Here is a 12,953-nt window from a genome sequence, read left to right on the forward strand (position 1 = left end):
CTTTACTCCTGCAAGAACGGCCATAATCAAAATATCAAAACACAGTAGATGTTGGTGTGGATGCAGTGAACAGGGAACACTTCTATACTGCTGGTGGGAATGTAAACTAGTATAGCCACTACGGAAAACAGTGTGGAGATTCCTTAAAGGACTAAATGTAGAACTACCATTTGATCCAACAATCCCACTACTGGGTATCTATCCAGAGGAAAAGAAGTCATTATACAAAAAACATACTTCCACACACATGTTTGTAGCAGCACAGTTCACAACTGCAAAATTGTGGAACCCACCCAAATGCCCATCAATCAACAAGTGGATAAACTGTGGTGTGTGTGTGTATGTATGTGTATGTACATACATACACACATACATATATATATGATGGAATACTACTCAGCCATAAAAAGGAATGAATTAACGGCATTTGCAGCAACCTGGATGAGATTGGAGACTATTATTCTAAGTGAAGTAACTCAGGAATGGAAAACCAAACACTGTATGTTCTCACTGATATGGGGGAGCTAAGCTATGAGGACACAAAGGCATACGAATGACACAATGAATTTTGGGGACTTGGGGGGAAGAGTAGAAGGGGAGCAAGGGATAAAAAGCTACAAACAGGGTGCAGTGTATACTGTTCGGGTAATGGGTGCATCAAAATTTCACAAATCACCACTAAAGAACTTACATAACCAAACACCACCTGTACCACAATAACCTATGGAAAAATAAAAGTAAATAAAAATAAATAGGTATCAGCCAGATTTGGCCGATGAGCCATCATTTCCCAACCCCTTACAAGACTGAAAAATGTAAAGATGTCACTTCTCCTCCAAATGACCCATAGATTCAATGCATTCCAATAAAAAACCCAGAGGCTTTTTATTGGATACTAAGAAGTTGATAATAAAATTTACACGGAAATACAAGGGTCATAGAATAGCCAAAACAATCTTGAAAATGAAAAAAAAGTTAGAAGAATGTGTACTACCTGATTTTAAGACTTACTATAAAGATACAATAATCATGACAGCAGAGCACTGGGTAAAAAACAGATTAATGCAATAGGGTTCAGAAACAGACCTACACACATATGGCCAATTGCTTTTTTTATAATGGTGCTAAGATAGGGCTGGGCACAGTGGCTCACATCTGTAATCCCAGCACTTTGGGAGGCCAAGGTGGGTGGATCACAAGGTCAGGAGTTCAAGACCAGCCTGGCCAACATGGTGAAACCCTGTCTCTACTAATAATACAAAAATTAGCCGGGCGTGGGGGCGGGCGCCTGTAGTCCCAGCTACTTGGGAGGCTGAGGCAGGAGAATCACTTGAACCCGGGAGATGGAGGTTGCAGTGAGCCGAGATCGAGCCACTGCACTCCCGCCTGGGCAACAGAGCAAGACTCCATTTAAAATAAAATAAAATAAAATATAAAATAAAATAAAATAAAATAAAATAATGGTGCTAAGATAATACAAAGTGAAAAATACAGTCTTTTTAGCAAATGGTAATGAACAACTAAATATCTGTATGGAAAAAAATTGAATGTTGGCCTACCTCTCACATCAAAAACAAAAATAAACTTGAGCGAGTGATCTAAAAGTAAAGATGAAAACTGTAAGGCACCTCAAAGAAAACACAGAGTATGTTTACAAGGTGAAAGGTAACCAATGATTTCTCAGAAAAGACACAAAAAGTTCTAAGCATAAATGAAAAAGTGAATAAACTATGCTTCAAAATGGAAAACTCCTCATAAAAGACCTAGTCAGAAAATGAAAAGGCTTAACACTACCTGGGGGAAAAAACATTCGAAATACACGGTTATATCCATATTACACAAAGAACTACAAATCAATAAAACCCAATTAACAAAAAAACTTGATCAGACATTTTCCAAAGAGGAATGCATGGTCAATAAGCATATGAAAATATACTCAAGATCACCAGTTATTAGGGAAATGCAAACTAACACTATAATGATACTAGTACATACCCATTAGAATGGCTATAATTAAATTTTTTCAAAAAGAATAACACTACAAAATGTTGTAGTATGGTACAACCATGGAAAGACATCTGGTAGTTCTGCAAACATTAAACATAAATTTATGATATTAATCACTGATTACATTCTTTTTTTTTTTTTTTTTTGAGATGGAGTTTCACTCTTGTTGCACAAGGTGGAGTGCAATGGCATGATCTCAGCTCACTGCAACCTCTGCCTCCTGGGTTCAAGTGATTCTGCTACCTTAGCCTCCCGAGTAGAGATTACAGGTGCACGCCATCACATCCGGCTAATTTTTGTATTTTTACTAGAGACAGGGTTTCAACATGTTGGCCAGGCTGGTCTCGAACTCCTGACCTCGGGTGATCCACCCATCTCATCCTCCCAAAGTGCTCGGATTACAGGCGTGAGCCACTGCACCCAGCCACTCCTAATATATTTTTATTCTTAAGAAACGAATAGGCCAGGCATAAAAAAAAACTATATAGTTTATTATAAATATAATAAAATAGAATATTATGTTTATATTTTGAATCCCAGGCTTTTATTAAATCCCAGGCATTATAAAAATATGATGTTCATATTTTGAATCCCAGGTTGAATTTCTCTTATTTGAAATGCTTGGGAACAGAAGTGTTTTGGATTTTGGATTTTGGAATGTTTGCAACATACTTACAGGTTGGGCACCCCTAATCTGAAAATCTGAAATGCTCCAATGAACATTTCCTTTGAGCAGAACCTCTGAGCATCATCTCAGAGCTCAAAAAGTTTCAGATTTTGGAGCATTTCAGATTTTCAGACCAGGGTGCTTAACCTGTACCACAGCCACTCAATTGTATGCTTTAAAAGGGTGAATTTTATAATATGTGAATTTTATCTCAATTTCTAGAAACAAAGTATTTTACTTCTGAGATTAAAAGGATTCCTGATATTCTTTAATGTACTGCAGGTACCAGTGGCATTTGTGTAGACTAACACCCTTAACGCACTAAAGCAATAATAATATGTTTTTAAAAAGTAAATAATTGCCAAATTTCAAAAAAGGCACATTATAACAATGATGGCCGATTCCTAATTGCCAAGCATATCAAATAATCTTTTCTTCCTCACTAATAGGATCTGGTTTTGTTTAGTGTTGCAACATCCTCAGTTGTAAAATATTTTCTTCCTCTGTCCTCACTGTAGTTAGGGAAGCTGCATTTATGGTGTCAACATCATTATATAAAAATGAAACAAACCAAAACTAGCAAAAAAATTAAAACCAGAGTAGCTGCATGATCCTGTTTGGGCCAATGAGATATAATTAGAAATCTACTGATGGAACTTCCAGGAAAGCTCCTGTTTCCCCCAGGAAAAGAGGGACAGGCTCAGCTGATACTCCCCTCTTGCCCTTTGACCTTTCCCCCTTTTCTGCTTAGGATTTGGACATATGACTGGTGGTGTAGCAACTACCTTGTGGCCTTGAGGATGGAAGTTAGACTACAGGTGGCTGGAGTGGAAACTACAAAGAGATTTCCTTGGGCAACAAAACTAACCCTGGACAGCCTATGTCTTAACTGCTTACCTATGTCTTAACTACTTATAATGACAGAAAAGTAAAATCCTTAATTGGTTAAGCCATTATAGTTGGGGTTCTATTACATGCATGCAAATACAACCTTGACAGAATGATCAACACAATACATGAAAAACATACACCATTACTATTTACTGACTACATTAATATACCAATTAACTCAAAAGCAAAAAGAGAACGTACCTTAATAGCAGTATTTGGTTTCATACCGCATCGATAAGTCTTGGCTATCTGTGGAGTAAGCTGGATTTCCTTGGTAAGCTGCCTCCATTTTCTACACTCAGGTTTTGTACACTGAACCTAGATGGGAAGTATCAAGTCAAGATGAACAAGTGAGCTAATCTTCAGTTACCATTTCTATCCTCCACCACTTGGTCATCTTCTCCAACCTGTTAGCAATCCTAAGTATTTCTTCTCCTCCTTGCATCACCATCATCCATATAATTCACTTTCACCCCATTAGGATAATTTCTGATTTAATACTTCCTCAGGGTGAGGAAAGTGCCAAGGGGATCTGAGTCTTGTTGTCAGAAAGGTTTTCTAGGCCAGGTGCAGTGGCTCACGCCTGTAATCCCAGCACTTTGGGAGGCTGCGGTGGGCGGATCACGAGGTCAGGAAATCCAGACCATCCTGGCTAACACGGTGAAACCCTATCTCTACTAAAAATACAAAAAGTTAGCCAGGTGTGGTGGCGAGTGCCTGTAGTCCCAGCTACTCAGGAGGCTGAGGCAGGAGAATGGCGTGAACCCGGGAGGCAGAGCTTGCAGTGAGCCGAGACGCACCACTACACTCCAGCCTGGGCGACAGAGCAAGACTCCGTCTCCAAAAAAAAAAAAAAAAAAAAAAAAAAAAAAAAAACTTTTCTAGCTCTAACCTAAAGAAACAATCAGGGCCAGCCATGGTGGCTCAGACCTGTAATCTCAGCACTTTAGGAGGCTGAGGCAGCCCAGGAGTTCCAGACTAGCCTGGGCAACATAGTGACGCCCCATCTCTACAAAAAATACAAAAGTAGACAGGTGCGGTGATGCATGCCTGTAGTCCCAGCTACTCAGGAGGCTGAGGTGAGAGGATGGCTTGAGCCTGGGGAGGTCAAGGCTGCAGTCAGCTGAGATTACACCAGTGCACTCCAGCCCAGGCAACAGACTGAGACCCTGTCTCAAAAAAAAAATTAGCATAAAATAATCTGAAATTTACTTTCAGCTAGTCAAAAAGCATGCATACTAAACGCAATGTGGTATGCTGCGTTGGATCCTAGAACAGTGAAAGAACATTAGTGAAGAAACTGATGAAATCCAAATAAAGTCTACAGTTACTAGTACTACACCAAAGTTAATTTCTTACTTTGACAAATAATCATGGTATGTAAGCTGACAATATTAAAGGAAGCTGTGTGAAGTATATATGGAAACTCTCTGTACTATCTTAGCAACTCTGTAAATTTAAAATGATTTACGCCTGCACTCTGGGAGGCCGAGGCGGGTGAATCATCTGAGGTCAGGAGTTCAAGACCAGCCTGGCCAACATGGTGAAACCCCATCTCTACTAAAAATATTTTAAAAATTAGCTGGGCATGGGGGTGCATGCCTGTAATCCCAGGTACTCAGGAGGCTGAGGCAGGAGAATCGCTTGAACCTGGGAGGTGGAGGTTGCAGTGAGCTGAGATCGTACCAATGCACCCCAGCCTGGGCAACAGAGCAACACTCCATCTCAAAAAAAAAAATAAATAATTTTAAAAAGATGATTCCAAAATAAAGTTTATTTTTTAAAAGCATGCAGATATCCATATGCAACAGAATGAAGTTAGACACCCTACTTTACACATATACAAATATTAATTCAAAATAGATAAAATAATACCTAAACGTAAGCACTCAAACAACAGAACTCTTAGAAAACAAAGCAAACCTTTATGACCTCGAATTTGGCAATGAATTACAAGCGATAACACCAAAAGCAACAAAAGAAAAAAACGGATAAATTGAACTTCCTCAAAATTAAAAACCTTTGGGCATCAATGGGCCCAAAGGAAGACAACAACTTATAGGAAAAAATACTTGCGAATCATAGATCTAGTAAGGGTTTAGTATCCAAAATATATAAAAAGGCCAGGCATGGTGGCTCACGCCTGTAATCCCAGAACTTTGGGAAGCTGAGGCAGGCAGATCACCTGAGGTCAGGAGTTTGAGACCTGCCTGGCCAACATGGTGAAACCCCATCTCTACTAAAATTAGCTGGGTGTGGTGGTGGGTGCCTGTAATCCCAGCTGCTTGGGAGGCTGAGGCAGAAGAATCATCTGAACCCAGAAGGCAAAGGTTGCAGTGAGCCAGAGATGGCACCATTGCACTGCAGCCTGGGTGACAAGAGCGAAACTCCATCTCAAAAAAAAAAAAAAAAAAAAAAATTTTTTTTTATATATATAATTTTTACAACTCAACTACAAAAAGACAACTTAAAAAAAAGGCAAAGGAAGACTGGGCGAAGTGGCTCACATCTGTAATCCCAGCACTTTGGGAGTCCGAGGCCAGCAGATCACCTGACATCAGGAGTCTGAGACCAGCCTGGCCAACATGATGAAACTCCATCTCTATTAAAAATACAAAAAATAGCCCAGGGTGGTCCCACACACCTATAATCCCAGCTACTCAGGTGGCAGAGGCAGGAGAATGGCTTGAACCCAGAAGGCAGAGGTTGCAGTGAGCCAAGATCGCACCACTGCACTCCAGCCTGGGTGACAGAGCGAGACTCCATCTCAAAGACAACAAAACAAAACAAAAATGGGCAAAGGATGTTAACAGATATTTCTCCAAAGATATACAAATGGACAACAAGCATTCGAAAGGTTGCAGTAGTCATTAGGGAAATGCAAATTAAAACCACCACGAGATAACACTTCAAACCCGTGGAAAAATCAGAACCCTCATACACTACAGACAGGAATGAAAAATGATACAGCAACTATGGAAAAGAATTTGAGGTCCCTCAAGAAGTTAAACATATAATTACCAAATATGATCTAGCAATTATATTTCTAGGTACATACCCAAGAATTGCAAACAGGTATTCAAACAAATAATTCTGCAAGAATGTTCACTGCAGCACTATTCACAATTGCTAAACGCTTGAAATGATCTACATGTCCATCAATAGATGAATGCTTAAAAAAACTGTGGCATATCCATTCAATGGAGTATTATTCACCCACAAAAAAGAAGGAAGTACTGACACATCCTACAATGGATATGAACCTCAGAAACATTAGGTTAGGTGAAAAAGGTCAGATACAAAAGGTTACATGTTGCACGATTCCATTCATATGAAACATCCAAAATAGGTAAATCCATCAACACTGAAAGCAGATTAGTGGTTACCAGGAACTGGAGGTAGCAAGAATTAGGGCTTCCCTTGTGGGTGATGAAAATACTTTGGAATTAGATAGGGGTGGTAATTGCATAACACTGTGAATATACTAACTGCCACTGAAGTGCACAATTTAAAATGGTTAATTTTATGTTATACGAATTTTATTTCAATGGAAAAATAAGCATGCACAAAGCTCAGCATTACTTATAATATTTTTTAAATTAGCAAATTGGCCAGGTACAGTGGCTCACACCTGTAATCCTAACACTTTGAGAGGCTGAAGCCGGAAGATTGCTTGAGTCCAGTATTTGAGACCAGCCTGGGCAAGATATAGAGCCCCGTCTCTATAAAGAATTAACAAATTAGCTGGGCGTGGTGGTGCACTCTGTAGTCCCAGCTGCTCTGCAGGCTGAGGTGGGAGGATCACTTGAGCCTGGGAGACTGAGGCTGCAATGAGTCATAATCCCGCAACTGCACTCCAGCCTGAGCGACAGGGCAAGACCCTATCTTAAAAAAAAAATTGGGCGTGGTGGCTCACATCTGTAATCCCAGCACTGTGGGAGGCTGAGGCAGGTGGATCACTTGAGCCTAGGAATTCAAGACCAGCCTGGGCAACATGGTGAAACCCCATCTCTACAAAAAATACAAAAGTCAGCTGGGCGTGGTAGCGTGTGCAGAGAGTCCCAGCTACTAGGGAGGCTGAGGTGAGAGAACTGCTTGAGCCTGGGAGGTGGAGGTTGTAGAGAGCTAAGATTGTGCCACTGCACTCCAGCCTGGGCAACAGAGTGAGACCTTGTCTCAGAAAAAAAAAAAAAAATAGCAAATCATTTATTAAATGGTGGTATATTTCAACAATATATGCAATAATGAAAATATATTTTCAAAGAATGACTAAATGAAAAACGAATATGAGGTCAATTTAATTTTTTTTTTCTTTTTTTGAGACAGAGTCCCACTCTGTCACCAGGTTGGAGTGCAGTAGTGCAATCTCGGCTCACTGCAACCTCCACCTCCTGGGTTCAAGTGATTCTCCTGCCTCAGCCTCCCGAGTAGCTGGGACCACAGGTGCACGCCACCACGCCTGGCTAATTTTTTGTATTTTTTTAGTAGAGACAGGGTTTCCCCATGTTGGCCAGGATGGTCTTGATCTCTAGACCTTGTGATCTGCCCACCTCAGCCTCCCAAAGTGCTGGGATTACAGGTGTGAGCCACAGCCCTGGCCCAAATTAATTTTTAAAAAGCTAAACATTACAAAAATCGTATCTGAAGCCTGATTTTAAACCTAATCAGTATATATGTATAAAGCATGAAATTGTGTTTAAACATACAAAAATATGAAAAGAAAAAAAAGATTAAAAAGCTATGTACCAAGCTCAGCAATGACTACCACCAGCTGGTGGTGAGCCTTTAGTTTTTTTCTTTTTTAAAACAATTTTTTTTTTTTTTTTTGAGACAGCGTCTCACTCTGTCACCCAGGCTGGAGTGTAGTGGTGTAATAACAGCTCACCACAGCCTTGAACTCCTAAGCTCAAGCAATTCCCCCCCCTCAACCTGATGCCTGATGAGTAGATGGGACTATAGACACCTGCCACCACTCCTGGCTACTTGAAAAAAAAATTTTTTTGTAAAGATGGGGTCTCACCATGAGATAGGGTCTCACTTTGCCCAGGCTGGGCACAAAGCAGTCTTCCCACCTCAGCCTACCAAAGGGCTAGGATTACAAGTATGAGCCACCACACCCAGCCCAGTTTCCCCTTTTATACTATGTTGAAATATCTGAGCTTTCTATAAAAATAAAAAATATTTGCTTTAATAGTCATAGAAAGAACAATAAATGTAATAAGAGATTTCCTAAACAGCATTTTCATCCATTCCTCTTGCATTTGGCTCTACAAATACTTCACAGATGGAGAGCATCATTCTCCTTACCCAGTAGGGGAGTTGCTGGTCTGCCATGAAAGCTTTGGGACTAGGTTCGGTTTTGCCATTGCTAGTCCATACTTTTTTCCATGTAGTATATTTGTCATATCCATCCTTATGGCTGAAAAACAAGAAAAATTAATATATCGAGCTATAAGCAATCAGGTTTTCAAAACAGGAGGCAAGTTAGTAAATCTTATGTAATAAACTTAACTAGCCTTGTTATAAAAGTAGAGAAAGTTATTATGGCATCCATAAAACAGGCTGTCAGGAGTATATTCTTGTCAGTTTTAGTATCTAAAACTAAGAAAGGTATAGTGTTATTTGAAAGAGAAATCAAATTTTTTTCTTTTTTTTCCCCTTGATACAGGGTGTTGCTATGTTGCTTAGGCTGGAGTACAGTGACTGTTCACAGCTGCAATCATGAATCATGGTGTGCTGCAACCGCGAACTCCTAAGCTCAAACGATCCTTCTGCCTCAGGCTCCCAAGTAGCTGGAACCGGTTCAGAATATTTTTTTTTTTTTTTTTTTTTATTTTCTTTTGAGATGGAGTCTCACTCTGTCACCCAGGCTGCAGTGCAATGGCACAATCTTGACTCACTGCAACCTCCACCTCCTGGGTTCAAGGGATTCTTATGCCTCAACCTCCCAAATAGCTGGGATTACAGGCACCCGCCACCATGCCTGGCTAACTTTTGTATTTTTAGTAGAGACGGGGTTTCGTCATGTTGGCCAGGCTGGTTCCGAACTCCTAACCTCAAGTGATCTGCCCACCTCAACCTTCCAAAGTGCTGGGATTATAGGCGTAAGCCACTGCGCCTGGCCTAGAATATTTTTTAATGTATGTAGTAAATCCTAGGGCAGCCATTAAAAATTACATCAGTAGATGAAATACAATACAATCATAAAAATGCTCAATTAAAATCAGAGAAGGTGGCAGGGCACAGTGGCTCACACCTGTAATCTCAGCACTTTGGGAGGCCAAGGCGGGCAGATCACAAGGTCAGGAGATCAAGACCATCCTGGCTAACACAGTGAAACCCCGTCTCTACTAAAAACACAAAAAATTAACCAGGCGTGGTAGCGGGCGCCTGTAGTCCCAGCTACTTAGGAGGCTGAGGCAGAATGGCGTGAACTTGGGAGGCAGAGCTTGCAGTGAGCCGAGATTGCGCCACTGCACTCCAGCCTGGGGGACAGAGTAAGATTCTGTCTCAAAAAAAAAAAAAAAAAAAAAAAAAAAAAAAACACAAAACACAGAAGGCAGAGGAAGGGGAAAAAGAATAAAATGCACCATATGGAAAACAGCTAGCAAGATATTTTAATCCAGTTATATCAATAATCACTTAAAACACGAATAGCATAAACATGCAGATTAAAAGATTGTCAGTGGGATTACAAAAAAACTACACGTGTAAACGAGAAATCTCCTCTAGGCCGGGCATGGCGGCTCACACCTGTAATCCCAGCACTTTGGGAGGACAAGGTGGGAGGATCACGTGAGGCCAGGAGTTTGAGACCAGCCTGGCCAACATGGGGAAACCCAGCCTCTACTAAAAATACAAAAATTAGCTGGGCATGGTGGCGCACACCTGTAATCCCAGCTACTCAGGAGGCTGAGGCACGAGAATCACTTGAACCCAGGAGGCAGAGGTTGCAGTGAACCAAGATCACACCGCTGCACTCCAGTCTGGGCAACAGAGTGAGACCCTATCTCAAAAGAAAAGAAAAGAAACCTACTCTAAATACAAAGACTCAGAAAGGTAAAAGTAAAGAAACAAAGGTGTATCATGCTAACATTAAAAAAACTGAGGCAGCCACATTTATGTGAATAATGAATATTATCAGGGATAAGAAGACAAGGCATATTACATAAAGGGGTCAATTTGAGAGAATGCACAACAATGTTAGATACACAATGTTAACAACAGAGTTTAAAAATACATGATGGCCAGGCGTGGTGGCTTGAGCCACCACCAAAGTGCTATAATCCCAGCACTTTGGGAGGCTGAGGCAGGCAGATCACCCAAGGTCAGGAATTCAAGGCCAGCCATGCCAACGTGATGAAATCCCGTCTCTACCAACAGTACAAAAATCAGCCAGGTGCGGTGGCGCACGCCTGTAATCCCAGCTACTTGGGAGGCTAAGGCAGAAGAATGGCTTGAACTCAGCAGGTGGAAGTTACAGTGAGTCGAGATCGCACGACTGCACTCCAGCCTGGGCAACAGAGCGAGACTCCATCTCAAGAAAAAAAGTACATGAGGTAAAAATGTATAGAACTGAAAGGAAAAACAGACATATCTGCATTATAGTTGGAAATGTTAAGAGACAATTATAATTGCAGACTTTAAGACACTTTTCTTAGTAATTGAAAGATCAGGTAGGAGTAAATCAGAAAGATGTATGTGTGTGTGTGTGTGTGTGTGTATATCTATATCTATAACTATATCTATATCTATATATGACCTGAACCGCACCATCAATCAACTTGGTCTAGTTGACATTGATAGACCCACCTGACAATGGCAAAATACACATTTTTCTCCGCTGCACGCAGGACATTTACCAAGATACACTGCATTATGGGCCATAAAGCAAACTTTGACAAATTTAAAATGCAGAAATCATACAAAGTATATTCTCAGACCATTACTGAACTAAACTAGAAATCAATAACAGAAAAATTGCTGGAGGTGTCCCAAATATTTGGAAATTAAACAATTTACTTCTAAATAACCTATGGATCAAAAAGGAAAACTCAATGGAAATTTAAAAATATTTTGAACTAAATTAAAATAAAAGTTGTCAAAATTTGTGAAATATCACAATCTACTTGGACGGAAATTTATAGCATTTAAAAACGCATTTACTGGAAAAGAAGAAAGACGTAAAAATAAGTAATTGAAGCTACTAATTTATGAAATTAGAGAAATAAGAAAAAAATTAAACCTAAAGCAAACACAAGTAAATAATAAAAATTGGAGCACAAATGAATGAAATTGAAAACAATAAAACAGAATCAACATCTCCTAGATGTTCCAGAACTTTCAGACTGAAGAAATAACTGTTTCACTGGGTGCAGTGGCTCACGCCTGTAATCCCAGCACTTTGGGAGGCAAAGGCAGGCGGATCCTTTGAGCCCAGGAGTTCGAGACCAGCCTGGACAACATGGTGAAACCCTATCTCTACTAAAGAACCCAGGAGTTGGAGGTTGCAGTGAGCTGAAATTATGTCTCTACATTCCAGCCTAGGCAAGACTCTTGCCTCAACAACAAAAAAAAAAGAAAACTGTTTCACCGCAGATATTTTTTGATCCCTGAGTGTGCACACACACAAACATGCACACACACAAACTACAACATCAAAGTTCTTGTCCAAGTTACAGTTATCACAGGCACAGCTGAAAGAGCTGAATAATTCATTAAGCCTAGAGACTAAGCTTTAATCAGCTGACCACACGCACTGCCCCTGCCATGGTCTCCTTCTCCAGGGAAACCTCACACAATTAGTGAACATACCTTCTGTAGTAATGGTCAAAGCACTCATTACAGAAATGTTCCCCGCAGGAGAGATGATACCATCGGGAGGTGTAGCCATTTTTGGCACATCTGAAAATAGTGAAAAACATATAGCTTTGGTAATGAATAAACATTTCTCCTCCCATTTTTTAAAAAACATCTTGCAAGCACCATCTATGAACCCATTTTGTGTTATCTCCACTTAGCCCCCTAATGACAGGGGAAACAGGAATGGATTACTAGTAGATAATAACACACAGGAAGGATGCAGGGACTCAGACCATGGGACCTAACCTAGCTGGCTGCCTGGGGCTTAGCAGTCTTAAGAAGACTCCTTGGGGCAATGATAGGCTTTTATGACACAAAAGGACAGATGCCACTGTGCTTGTTGCATATGTGGACATGAGAGAATAACATGGGGCCCAGTACTGAACAGCGAGGGAATCTGGTCAGCTGAAATCTGAACATCAAGCAGGCAATTTGGCAAAGATAACTTGTCAAACAGTTGATAATAATAGCAAGAGAATGAAAAATCATGCCACTATGAACACGATCACCACCACGTCTTTGTGTT

General features: G+C 40.4%; 1 protein-coding gene across 14 annotated transcripts in view; it reads right to left on the reverse strand.

The window, feature by feature from the left end:
* KDM1B (lysine demethylase 1B) overlaps positions 1-12,953 on the reverse strand; it is a 68,679-nt gene that overhangs the window by 48,138 nt on the left and 7,588 nt on the right. For all 14 annotated transcript variants that reach the window (XM_063632232.1, XM_063632231.1, XM_063632230.1 and 11 more), the window contains 3 exons: positions 12,380-12,469; positions 8,873-8,984; positions 3,767-3,883 (listed from right to left, as the gene is read on the reverse strand). In XM_063632232.1, coding sequence (XP_063488302.1) covers positions 3,767-3,883; positions 8,873-8,984; positions 12,380-12,469 — 319 coding nt within the window. The remainder of the gene's footprint in view (positions 1-3,766; positions 3,884-8,872; positions 8,985-12,379; positions 12,470-12,953) is intronic.

Source organism: Symphalangus syndactylus, chromosome 23 (genome assembly GCF_028878055.3).
Source record: "Symphalangus syndactylus isolate Jambi chromosome 23, NHGRI_mSymSyn1-v2.1_pri, whole genome shotgun sequence".
In the NCBI taxonomy this organism is placed as follows: domain Eukaryota; kingdom Metazoa; phylum Chordata; class Mammalia; order Primates; family Hylobatidae; genus Symphalangus; species Symphalangus syndactylus.